Source organism: Polypterus senegalus, chromosome 9 (genome assembly GCF_016835505.1).
Source record: "Polypterus senegalus isolate Bchr_013 chromosome 9, ASM1683550v1, whole genome shotgun sequence".
NCBI lineage: Eukaryota > Metazoa > Chordata > Cladistia > Polypteriformes > Polypteridae > Polypterus > Polypterus senegalus.
Genome location: NC_053162.1, coordinates 58,114,461 through 58,127,595, shown reverse-complemented (window position 1 = coordinate 58,127,595; position 13,135 = coordinate 58,114,461). Strand labels below are relative to the sequence as shown.

The 13,135-nt window shown below is 35.9% G+C and overlaps 1 protein-coding gene across 1 annotated transcript in view; it reads right to left on the bottom strand.

Moving 5' to 3' along the window:
- The window catches only part of itfg1 (integrin alpha FG-GAP repeat containing 1), a 435,759-nt gene that overhangs the window by 270,627 nt on the left and 151,997 nt on the right, over nt 1-13,135 (bottom strand). The window contains exon 9 of the mRNA XM_039763123.1: nt 8,446-8,540. Within this exon, the coding sequence (XP_039619057.1) occupies nt 8,446-8,540 (95 nt within the window). The remainder of the gene's footprint in view (nt 1-8,445; nt 8,541-13,135) is intronic.

Here is a 13,135-nt window from a genome sequence, read left to right as displayed (position 1 = left end):
TACATTAGTTTGGATTATTATACAAATAATGCCAGTTGCAATGGACTTTAGCAAATAAGGCTACTACTTTGTCCATGTCTGAGCTCTGTGTGTGTAGCTGTCATTAATGGATTTAAATATATAAGAAAGAGCAAAGCTTACCTGTATTTTTTCTGCTTAATCTGAAAAAATACTTTTATAATCTTGTCATCTTAACAGAGTTATTCATCAGAGTTTTTGCATCTAACCCTCCTGATACACCAAAAAACAATAAAACACTCCTGAAGTCAGCCAGTAATACTCACATAACTAATGGACATCTGTATATGATATAAATTTCCACTGTCTCATCTACTTGCCAACTTAAAAAAAAAAAAAGTTGTGACCTCATTCTTGATTTCCTACAGAAATGTTGCTTTAGTAGCAACAGTGAAATCATTTTGTGTGGACTGTGATATACCAGAATTATAGAAAAAACAGAAGACCAAAAGAGAGCTGTCTAGATATCTAGATATGTGCATGCTTTGCAAACACTTGTGTAAATTACCTAAGTTGCCCTTATTGACAGAATGTCTGCTCTCACCATGCCCCCTGGTCACTAACTCCGGGCAGCAATGCAACGATAGCGGAGTTCTTTCTCACCATTTCACAGTTCACCAAATTTGCGGCATTGCTCTACTTTCCTATTTAATTCTTAGCTCCCCTCTCTCTGCAAAACTGAAAGAATAGTTCATTTTTTCCCACACATGACCCAGTATTTGCTGCTTCAGAGACTCACAAATAAACGATGCCACACATAACTACATTGCTTGCAAACTACAAAATCTCTACTTTTTTAAATTAGCAACAGCAGCAATATGCGGATCGTACATGAAGAATCCAAACAGCTGTCTTCTTTATAGAATAAAGATACATTTAGCTTCTAGGTGTTCAAAAACAGCAAAGAAGTAAGTGGTTCAACGAATAACGTATGATAATGGTCCATCGAACGCATTCAGTATCAACTACAGTTAGTTTCCTTCACAAAGTGACTGAAAATTTTATGGGGGTCGAATTGTGTTTTGCAGTCAATCCACAAGAAATCAACAGAAGCCACTTGGCTAATAATCTCTGGTTTACTTCATACTTTATTGAAATAATACTGTTGTACCAAAAACTAGTATGCCTAATTTTAGACTTGTATGTTCATCAGTTGCTGAGATATGGAGGCTTTAAAAAGGTCTGTGTCCCTAATTTTATTGAAAAAACAAGTGCTGCTAAATACGTAAATGACAATGTTCCTTTAACTCAGAACTTTTAAATTGTTAATGCATGCATGACATTTTAAGAGAAAGTCGGTCATAAAAAGAATCCTACAACTGAAAACAGTTTGTTTTTGTTAGTAAATGTACAAAATATGATCTTGGTACCTTGAACCAAGACCCTCCATTTCATCTGGGCTGGTTAAGAGGAAATGTCACAGAAAGGGAACCAAAAACTTCAGACAAGAATTTCTACGTTAGCCACCATTTCTAGAAAAACAGACAACCATTCATTTGCCCCGTCATGCCAAACCATCTGCGGGTCAGCATAGTATCAAATGGTTCTAGTGTCCTAAGCATTTCACTACATATTGTACTGTATGTGTAATTTGCCTGTGGTAAATAAAATTTGATTTGAAGCCTCCATATCTCAAAAACTAATGAACATGCAAGCCTAAAATTTTGCACGCTAGTTATTCGGTAAAATGAAATTATTTTCAACCAGTATGAAGAAAATCGCAGATTGTCAGTCAGGAACATTTTCTAAAATCTGTTCATTTTTGATTAAGTCTTTGTTCTGTTTGTTTCCATGTGTTTCCTATGTAGTATTTTTCAGAAGTAAATGATGGTATCTGTTATGTTATTATTATGTGTCTGATTGAGTAGAAAGTCATTGTTCTGATTTTTGAAAATAAAACAAAATATATAAAAAAGTGTATCAAAGGCTTTACAGTTCTGTTGAATTATTTAAAGTGTGGACAGTTTTCTCCATAAAAATCCATTGAAGTGCAGTGTCACCATGCTTCAATGGACAAGTCTGTCACAATCCAAGGCTTATGGTGACCTTTCTACTTGTGAGGCTTGGTGATATGGTTTTAGGACTGTTAAATTTCTTTGTAAGGCCTTGGACATCCTAGGCCTGAGGCAGGCCACTGAAGCCTTTTGGAAGCCTAACCCTCCTTATACGCCATATTTGTGTCTCTCTGCACTTTATTTATTACAATTGATATAAAATGGCTTTGTTTACTAATTTATTTCAAATATCCATATGGTATATGCTCCAGTATCTGTACCATCATTGGTCTTCACAATGTTGAACATTATCCTTTAAATATTATTTTCCATCTGACATGAATATAGGATGTAAGAGAAAAAAGCGAACAGACACACTGAAGGCTCTGAGTTGCCGTATGAGTAAAGAATGAATCAATCAATGTAAGACTATCATCAGACCTGCAAATAATACAAATACTTCCATTATGAAAAAATATGACTAATGGCAGTTGGTACTATAAAGTATGTCTTAAAACTATTTTAGAAATGCTAGTCATTGTTATAAAGTGACTCACATGATGACAGTGTATCGATTATAGTGAACTTAACATGTTCTTTGAGCCATGTGAATGTGCCATCAAAAAACAGACATGGACCATTTACTATACTTTATAGAAAAGAATGTGATTTGTCCATTATGAAGATGCTTTGAAGCCTCCACTGATATACAGTGGTGTTGTATTTGTTTATTAAATTCTTTCATAGATAAGCAGAATGTAAGACAGTACTCAAGACAAATATTTTAGGAAACATTATAAAATATAACATATTTTCATGAGAAATAAATGCATTTATCTGTCCTTTGAAATAACACTCAAAATATACTGTTTTAAACGATACCTATATATTATTAAAACATGTAGTTTACAGTAATCAAATTCACACAGTAGTAAACAATATTAAAAACACAAGCATCATCGCATAAGCATCTGAGTTTTCATCTAATTTTACAAAGGTATAGTTAGAGAAAACAAAACATAAAAATTTATGAACCACTGCAGAAGTTCATTTGTGAATGTTTTGATTTATTAAAATGAAAACCTATACTGAAAAACAGCCTTTGTTGTATTCTGCGCCTTCTCATCTCTCACAGCATTTTGCAGTCAGTAATGTTTTAAAATAAACAGCTGTGTGCAGAGAATCAACACAAAGGTTGCATTTTGAGTCCTAGACAAGGAAGTTACTATATGCCCACCCACTCTATCAAAAATAAGCAACCATTACTATTCAACTTGCTTTCTTTTTGTTGAATGCTTCACAAGTGAAATATACAATAAAGGGACTTTGATTTTCTATGATGACCTGACACTATCAAGTTTAAAATTGCTGCCATGTCTAACTTGAGAGTCACAGAATTATGAGGCTTATTGTAGAAAGGATGGTTTAATCATGGTACTATTCAGCACACTCCAGTGACACTCACAAAGAACAAACAACTGCAACAAAAAAGAAAGTGAAGATGTATATCAAACTGCACCAATCACTAGATCTCTAAAGAGAACAAACTGGATAAAAACTGAAGATAAAAAGCTGACAAAATTATAGTTATTACACATTGACTAGAATTTAAGTGTTAAATTAACTATTTTCAAATGACAGAAATTCTTAATTTACTGTCTCAAACATATACCTCAAAATGAATATTATACTTGCCAAAAACACTTTTATAAATATAAGATATATTAGGTTAGGAGAAAGCTAGTACAAAAAAGTATTTTCAGTGATACAGCATACAGTATACAGTGCATATATGGTCTGTGAAGGGGAAAATAACGTCAGAAGGTGCAGATACTGATTCTATTGTTTTAATCACAGTACTGTATTTTTTCTTCTCCCTGCCTGTAGTACTAGTACCATCAGTGGGATCAAACCTACAGTACAACTACAGTATTACTTAATGTCAAGAAATTAAAGTTCAGTGTATTCTTAAATAACAATAATCTCTGTAGGCAGGCTGAGAAGACTGAGACTGGTACATCTTTGGGAAATCCTTGATCCTCATAGTATAGTTAGTTAAGGATATTCTGGTCCTTTGTGTCCAAGGGAGGTGCCTAAGAGACTTCCTTTCCAGGAATCTAAACAATCTTTCTAGAGGGGCACAAGAACTTTACCATCAAGCTGCTCCATATCATGATTCCACTCTGTCCTTTAAAACCCCTTATCAAGCGGGGTCATTTTTGCTAAATCGCTTGTAATTCAACCTCTCCAAATTAGAATCATTGCTGTTATTGAACTATCTGGAGTATAAACACATGTTTGGTCTCTTTGTAAAGGTAACATTCTCTTCTCTAGTTTCACCCTTAGTAGTCAGAATCACTGTAGGTGTGACTGATCAAAAGTTATGCACATTAGAACTCACAAAAAAAACGAATTTTTTTGTTCTCGCCTAAGTTTTTTTTATGAAAATAAAGGAAAATAAAGCTGCAGTAGGTAGGTGGGGACAGAAACACACTATGTACCAACAGAATAACTTGTTGACTACTCACATTTCAAATTTGAAAAGAATACCTGTAAAAATGACATTTTTACACCAGTTTTATGTGGGCATGCCCAGGGCTTTTAGAGGGACCATTATCCACATTTTGGAACGTATGGAAAAGTGTAATAACTTTTGAATGCTTCAACCCACATATATCAATGAGGGCTCTACTGAAAGCTTACACCTAAAGGAATCTATATCTACACACAGTGTCACTCTATTAGTTATAAAAATAATAAAAACAATAAAAAATACACATTTCTATGTAAAATAGTCAATACAAGTCTTATGGGCCAAAAATATATATATATTTTTATTTTTACTTTTTTTTATAAAATGCACACAAACTATATACATTTCTTTTACAAACTGTTACAACACAGCTCAGCGTTTTTCCATGTGCCACTTGATGGCAGCAATCACTAGCAAGCAGAAAGCACAAGGGTGGCACATGTCGCTCTCTGCCATTAGATGTCTCCTGGGCCGATTGATTACTTTCACGCCCGTACATGCATCTATTATTTAATCGAGAGTGTATTTACGTTTATCGGTACTTTTATTCATATTTAAAATGCGAAAAAACTTGGCGAAATCACAATAAACAACCACGCACCAACTCTGCAGACTGGCACAAATGCCACCTTCACGCAGCTCCGATCGTTTTGTTTACAAGTTAGTATGGCAAGTTACATATCAAAATGCTCGGCTGCTCATTGGCTGTAAGTTTTGAGTGTCACTCACAGTGTCCAATCAAACTGGTAGATTCTACCAGGGTTTGGAGTTGTACGTCATCGTTTAGCTGTCTGTGACACTCGTTGGCTATACGAGGTGCCAGTCAACCCCAGACCCGTCGTAATTGGCCAACTTAGGTGTCGATCAGAAGCTAACACTTCCGTGTTACATGCGGTAGCATGGTTATAGCCGACAGAAACAAATTACGTCTGATATGATCAATAGAAATGAAAAAATTACGTAGCTAGTCTCAAGTTATGAAACGTTTTCTGGAGTTTTTGTCCCTTTGAGCATATATCGTGTGTTTTGGACCTAATCGTTTTACTGGATTATATTCGCTGGAGCCTTACGGACAGAATGGGATCAATACTGCTCGGAAATATTGATGTTTGACTTGCAGGGGGTCTTCAAAGGTAGGGAAAGTCAACTCTTAAAAGTATGTACTTCTCTGTAAAAAAGGCTTTAGTGTCAGTGCTGTGGTTGATGTGTGTCAAAATGGTTTATATCATTGGTAAGACGAGACTTTGAAGTTTCATTTGATGGGTAGTATGTCGAGATGCATGGCAGATGGGCATGCACACATTACTGTAACGTTTTTAAAACGCTGTTATGTCCCGGGACCGGTACGTGTGCGCGTTAAGGGGAATATTAAGTTTAATTCAGAGGTACTGAAACTATTCAATTTCCATTCATCAGCAGGCAGTAAGTTATTGCTTTTGAGGAGTGAACAGTAAAAGTGCTTAAACAAATACTCTGCATAAAATGACTGAGCACTTTACACAATATTTTAATTGCCTTCCTACTCTAGTGAAGCTTATTCATTTGAGTTTATCAATTCTTCTTTAAGTGACTGATAAAGTTGGCACACTTTTATTTTTTTTTTTTACACATAGGCCATAAGAACTTTTTAAACATTTTTTGTTTTATTAACAATACCACTCCTGCAAAGAGCAATCATTCTGAGGAAGGGAAGCAATGAAAGCTTATTGATGGTTTCATTAGGTCATGGTATTATCTTGGGATCAGCTATGTTAACCTTGGTGCTCACAGGCATTGTTTGAATCAAGTAACTGGTGTACTAACTTAGTATGTGTATGGCTGCTTGTGACGGTCTGGGCAGGCTCCATGCTCCCTTGTTGATTCTGGGAGCCTAAAACCATCGATAGTCATGTACTGAGATGATCTGGGCAAATAAGGACACACACACACATATGTGATAAGTCCCTTTATTAAAACAAAAAAAGTGCTCAAATAAATAGTGCAGTGCATCATAATCTTCAATAAATAAATAATCTATAAAACTGTGGTTAAAATGCAGGCAGTACCTTTTAAAAAATCTGAGCCCTAATGCTTCATTCCGAAAACCGATGTCTCCCTGGCTTACACTCTACGGATCTCTCTGAAAGTTCTGGGTTCTCTACAGTGTAAAGTTATTCCTGGTGGTGTTTTCTTTATTCTGCTGCTTTCTTACTTAAACACTTTCTTACTTAAACAACCTGAGCATTATCCACACTATTCTTCTGAAATTCTGTGTGCCACTTCCAACATTTTTCAAGAAACAGGTTCTTGTATTTAATTCACCTGATTAACAATCAGAAGATTTATGAACTCAAATGAACCCCCCTCCCCCATTATAGAGCTGCATTCCAATCATGTTGAATACTTGAGCTGATCCAAGATAGGATCCTTACTGAAGATCTCTGGGGAATCACCTCTCCTATGGTAAAGTCCATACATCTTGGACTGTGGCCCACCAAGGTTAAAGGATTTTAGCCAAGCAGAAACTCTTTTAATGGCTTCCACTGCCCTTTGCACTCTGCATGGGCTACTGTTTTGGCCAGCTTCATCAATTATCTGCACACATTTTAATAACATCCATAATTATTACAATATGTTCAATGAGAAAGTGGAAAAGCATGAAACTTCACAATAGATTATTCTCTTCACACTAGCTTCTGTGACAGTTTTGTTTGCTACACTCCTGATACATCAAGCTTAAATTCAACTGAGCAGCAAAGAAAATCCATGAACAAAAGAAAAGAAGATCAATGTCTTTAAATTTATAAAAGTAAGTATTTAAAAAAGTGTGTATTCTTGACAATTTTACAGTGCTCAACACAATTTTCTTCTGTAGAGGAGTTTAGTAATTTACTGATGAAATATCAAGTGTATGGTGTACAATTACCTCATGGTATTTAACCCTGTGAGTTTTAAATGGACGTGTATATACACTCACCTAGGAAATAATCAGGAAAACTATACTAATATTGAGCAGGGCCTCCTTTTGTGCTCAAAACAGCCTCAACTCTTTATGGTATGGATTTCACAAGATGTTGAAAACATTCCTTTGAGATTCTGGTCCATGTTGATTATGAGTGCATCATGGAATTTCTGTAGATCGATCAGCTGCACATTCATACTACAAATTTCCCATTTCACAACATCCCAAAGGATGCACATTGAACTCATTATCATGCTCATGAAACCAGTTTGTAATGACTTTTGCTTTGTAATTTTTTTTTATCATGCTGGAAGTAGCCACTAGAAGATGGGTAAATTGTGGCCATGAATGGTCAGTAACGGTACTAAAATAGGCACTTTTCTATTCTTCAACTGTTTAGATTTGCTGAATCTGTGTTCACTGCAGCATCAGCTTTCTATTGTTGACTGACAAAGAAACCCGATGTCGTCTTCTGCTTTAGTAGCCCATTCGCTTCAGGGTTTGATGTGTTTTGCATTCTGAGATGCTTTTCTACTTGCCACTGTTGTACAGAGTGGTTATCTGAGTTACTGTTCTCCTCTGACCTCTCTCATCAATAAGGCATTTCCATCCACAGAACTGCCACTCACTGAATAGGTTTTATTTTTTGCACGATTCTGAGTATTCTCTACAGATGGTTATGTATGGAGATCCCAGGAGACCAGCAGTTACAGAAATACATAAACTAGCCTGTCTGGCACTAGCTATAACTATTGTGATGGAAATTAAACCCAAATGTACAGTATTTAAGACTGAAAAGAAAATGTTGTTTATATCTAAGTGTGGTATGGAGCCAAGAACAAATTTCCCTATAAAATTATCAAGTGGATAAAAATGGAAAGTGGAGAAAACAAGTGTAATGTAAATACACTGAATGGTCTCAAATGATTTTTATTTTATATTCTTTTTATATTACATACCTCTTCTCGTCCAGATTTGCTGAGATAAATAGCACTTTGCATGCAATTATCATCCATACAGACTGGCAACAAATGATCTTGGATACCATCACCATCTAAAATATAAAAATAATTGCATAAGCCAGGTGATATTCATATAATTACAATGTTATTGAAAATAACAACTCCTGCATTGACACTGTCAATAATGAACCTAACTTAGGGAAGGCCATTTCTTTGTTTAATAGGGCCTATTCTAAATGTTTTACAAGCATATTCTAATTAAACATAATATTAAGTAAAAGAAATATATTATTTTACTCAGTTTTAAACTTATATAGCAGTAATAACAATAAAATGCACATACAAAAATGTAAGAATACTGCATATTTAAGTCCCATTTAGCCTAATTCATAAGTCTCGTAGAACTAATAGTGCTTAATGAATTGGATGGGATACACTAAGCACAGGCTAACCAGGGAAATTTAAATTGGTCACCGGTGACTGCATAATTACCAAAAGCTGTCTGCTACTGTTGCCTAATAATTACTTCTACTCTCATTAGCTGATCTAAATCTTGCATTTTTACACTGTACAGAAGTTACACAGCCATCATGCTGTTCAAAATTGTTTCAGATGTTGGCGATTTTAAATTCAATTAGATATATTTGTTGATGATATAATTACTTAAATACAGAACACAATGCAACAAACTTCCCTGTCTGCTATTAACTGTGATTATCTTATTTTCCCAGGTGCATTGTGATTTGAAAGGAATCAAATAATGGAAAAACCAAGATTCTCTTCCACTGGCATTTCCAACAAATTTTTAAGGAAGTAATAGTCCATTAAAAACATCCGTGCATTTTCAGTTGGTACATTCCCATCACAGGAGACCAGAACATATAATAGCAAGAAAAGGCACATGGTCTGAATGGAACTTCAGTCATAAAATATTAATAACCAACTTAAATCCTGCTTCCCAATCAAGAGCTGCTTTCAGTAGACCTAACATAGTCTGCTTAATACTGTACATGAGAGTTCAGAAAATATAATGTAAGACATGGCAAGACTGCAGTACTTTCTGTGTTAAATATTCTCCTGGTATTTGAGATTTTTTTTTACCAAATGCTCAGATTTCTTCCAACACTCAAAGGTTGTCTTTCAGGTTTTGTGTCCTATATTGTGTGCTATACAATGCCCAATATGAATGTGTCTTTGAATGTTGTGCATGCACCAAGGTGACATTCATTTCGGCATATGATGACTACTGCTGGGAAAAGCCCAGGGTCCTCTTCAGCCCCAGACACAAATATGGAAGGATGCAGTCAGTGGTATTCTAGGAATGAACAAATGCATTTAAACAGCTATACAACACAATTAGTATGTTATTTAGTTATCAAAAAACATATATATATATAGGTAGACACTCTCTCCGCAGATAGACAAACTGCTGATAGCTGTGTCTAAGAGGTCATTAAAGGCCTGGATCTTAGTTTTTATCCAGGACACTCACAAGTTCAGACACTCAGACTCCTCACTCAGTCTCTCGAGAGCCCCAATCAGAGCTTCCATTGACTCCGTGAAGATCACAGCATTGTCAGCAAAGTCAAGATCCATGAATCTTTCTTCACCAATAGATACCCTACAGCTGCTAGACCCTACAACCTTGCCCAACACCCAGTCCATACAAGCATTGAACAGAGTAGGAGCAAGGACACACCCTTGACGAACCCTAGAATCAACTGGGAAAACAACAGAGGTCCTGCCTCCACTCTGTACAGCACTCACAGTACCAGTGTACAGGCTGCTCATGATATCCAGCAACCTCGAGGGGATCCCGCGAACCCTCAGGATGTCCCACAGGGCAGCTCGACCAACTGAGTCAAACGCTTTATGAAAATCGACAAAGTCTGCAAAGAAGCTCTGCCGATATTCGAGTTTGAGCTCCATGAGAATCCTCAGTGCCAAGATGCGGTCAATGGTAGACTTATTAGGCATAAAACCAGACTGTTCCGGTCGCTGGTAGGTGAGGAAGTGATCATGGATCCTATTGAGGACCCTAGCAAGGACCTTACCCGGCACCAAGAGCAGTGTTATCCCCCGTAGATCTGTTTAAATTGTACATCCGTTTCCCTATATGCGAGCGGGGATTGGCGAAAGAAGAGAGCAGGGGGAAGAGCCCCCCTAGTTAATATAAAAAACAAACAAAATAGATATTAAAGAGACATTGGAACCCCAGCCCTGGAAGGGTAAGGACCGTGACTAAAACGTAACAATGACCAGTAAAAGCTTGGGGATTTCAGTTTTGGAAGGAACACTGACAAAACCCACAGACATTATTATACTTTGTTATCAAAAATATCTTGTAGTTGGTGCCATTTACTTAATCTGAAGCCGAGGTATTCAGTTCCAATAAAAAAACCCTGCCATTTTACATGCCAAATGTGCTACAAATGTCAAGGAACAAAAAAAAATCACAAAAAACAAATAAAAAACACACAGAAAAAAGATACCTTTATTCATGTAGATGTACTATTTGAGTAGAACATTGTATTTTTATGCCAATTGACATTATATTAAATACCAACTAGTAAGATAGTTTAATAAATAACAGCAAACCAGAGTCTTATAGAACCGGTTATGAAAACAACAGGTGAAGCTTCAGATAAGAGCTCTTTGCTGTGCTGTTTTAGCTAGCCCTTTACTGCTCTATAAGTACAGACATAAGCCTTAAAAACTGATTACTTGCATGACTAGTAGCCAGGACAGTATAATCCAGAAATGAGATATTAGATTAAGGGATGCAATACATCATTATTGAACATCCATCAGCTTTGAAATACAGCAATTGTTCTTAAAATGCTTGTCAGTTAGGATTTTAGATATCATATGGGAGAATTTAAGAACCTTACATAGACTTGATGACTGAAAGTCAGACAAACATCAGAGCCAAGGGAATGGATAAAACACAAGGTGACATATCAGCAAATGGTCTTAAATACCTTAGTGAATTTATAATAAAAGTGTCGATTCAAAATATGCTTTTAAAGAATTTCACTATTATGTGTTTGAGATTAAAAATATACAGTATGTGCCACATGTTTCTAATTGGTGTGTTGCACTGGTTCAAAGCTTGTGAAATAAATATATTATAGCTGTGAACTGTGGAAAATAAACATTTTTATATGAGGATGACTACTTTGCTCCTCTGTTAATTTTTGTCAGGGCAAAATAACAAAAAAAAAATACATGGTTCTCTGGTGTGAATTGCCATCTGCAAATTGTCACTATGTGTGAATATGGTATGTGTTTATGTGTGAGTGAGTGGTGGACCTTGTTTTTCTGACTAGAGTCCAGTCCAAACCTGTTTTCAGCCTTTTGCCGAATCCTAGTGAGATAACCTTTGGTCCCTAAACCCTTAAACTGACTGAGAAGGTTATAGGACATACCTTACTGAACTCAGTTCGTTGGATGCACTTAGATGTAACACCACGTGTACATTTTCTTTCTTGTTTTCTTTTGTGATGCCTTTATTTTACAGAGGTTGAATCCAAATATGACTTATTACCTATGTTTCATTACAGCTATAAATGTGTTACTGTTCTATGTGTATTTTAAGTTGGTATTTTTTGTATGAGATCTTTTACTTTATGTGCTTGCTGTTTTAAAGTTTTTATCTTCATTTCTTTTTCTGTAGCTCTACCTCACTGCAGTCATATTTTTTTCTTTGCCTCCTCCTATAATGGTACTGTGACAAACCCTGGATTGAAGTACATTTAATGGATAGTCCTAATGGAAATTTTATTTTCTTTTTTTTACCACGCTTCTTTTAACTTCACCTGTTTGTTGTCTGGTACAAATCTTGTAATCGATATTTAACCCAATTCCTTTTGTCCAAATGACTTGAAATACTCCACACTTATTCACTTCCGATGACAATACATGAATCAATAATCAGTTTCACTATTTGATCAATTAATCTATGTTAATTAAGAACTGAAATTTTCTTATGAAGAATAAAGATTTCACCAATAGATGCTGCTAGTAACGGATAGAAATATTAAACAAAGTGTTAAAATACTGATTACAAAATTATACTAAAACAAACCCAAGACTAAAAAGTTAAAAATAATATATATAAAAAATATTTTTTTTAAAAACCACGCTTATATTAAGTTAAAGTATACTAAAAAGTAAAAATTAAGTCTTTCATACATCACTTGTAAAATAAAAGTGTTTTTTTAAAAGTATTTATATATTGTGGTAGATAAGGGGCGCTCTCGCTCCCTTGAATCCTTGTCCACGACTCCAGACACCAGGTAAAAGTCCAAAATTCGACTTTATTAATTTGCCACAGTGCGCAAAGCACACTCTGCACCACTATACTCATAAATCACTAATCACAATCAATAAACAATCCTCCAGCTCCCAGACGCGTTGCCACCCTTCCACCCAGCTCAGCTCGCCGTCTGGGAGCTCCCACAGTCCTTTTATATCTCCTGACCAGGAAGTGTTCCTAATCCCCAGTCCATGTGACTCTCAATCACTTCCGGGTCAGGTACAAGTTCTTTTCTTCACCCCGGAAGCACGTCATTCCTCTTGTCTACATGTGCTTCCAGGGGGTAGGGAAAATAGCCATTGTTCCTCCCTGCAGCATCCCCTAGTGGCCCTCACGGCATCCAGCAGGGTTGCGCATAAAAACTACATT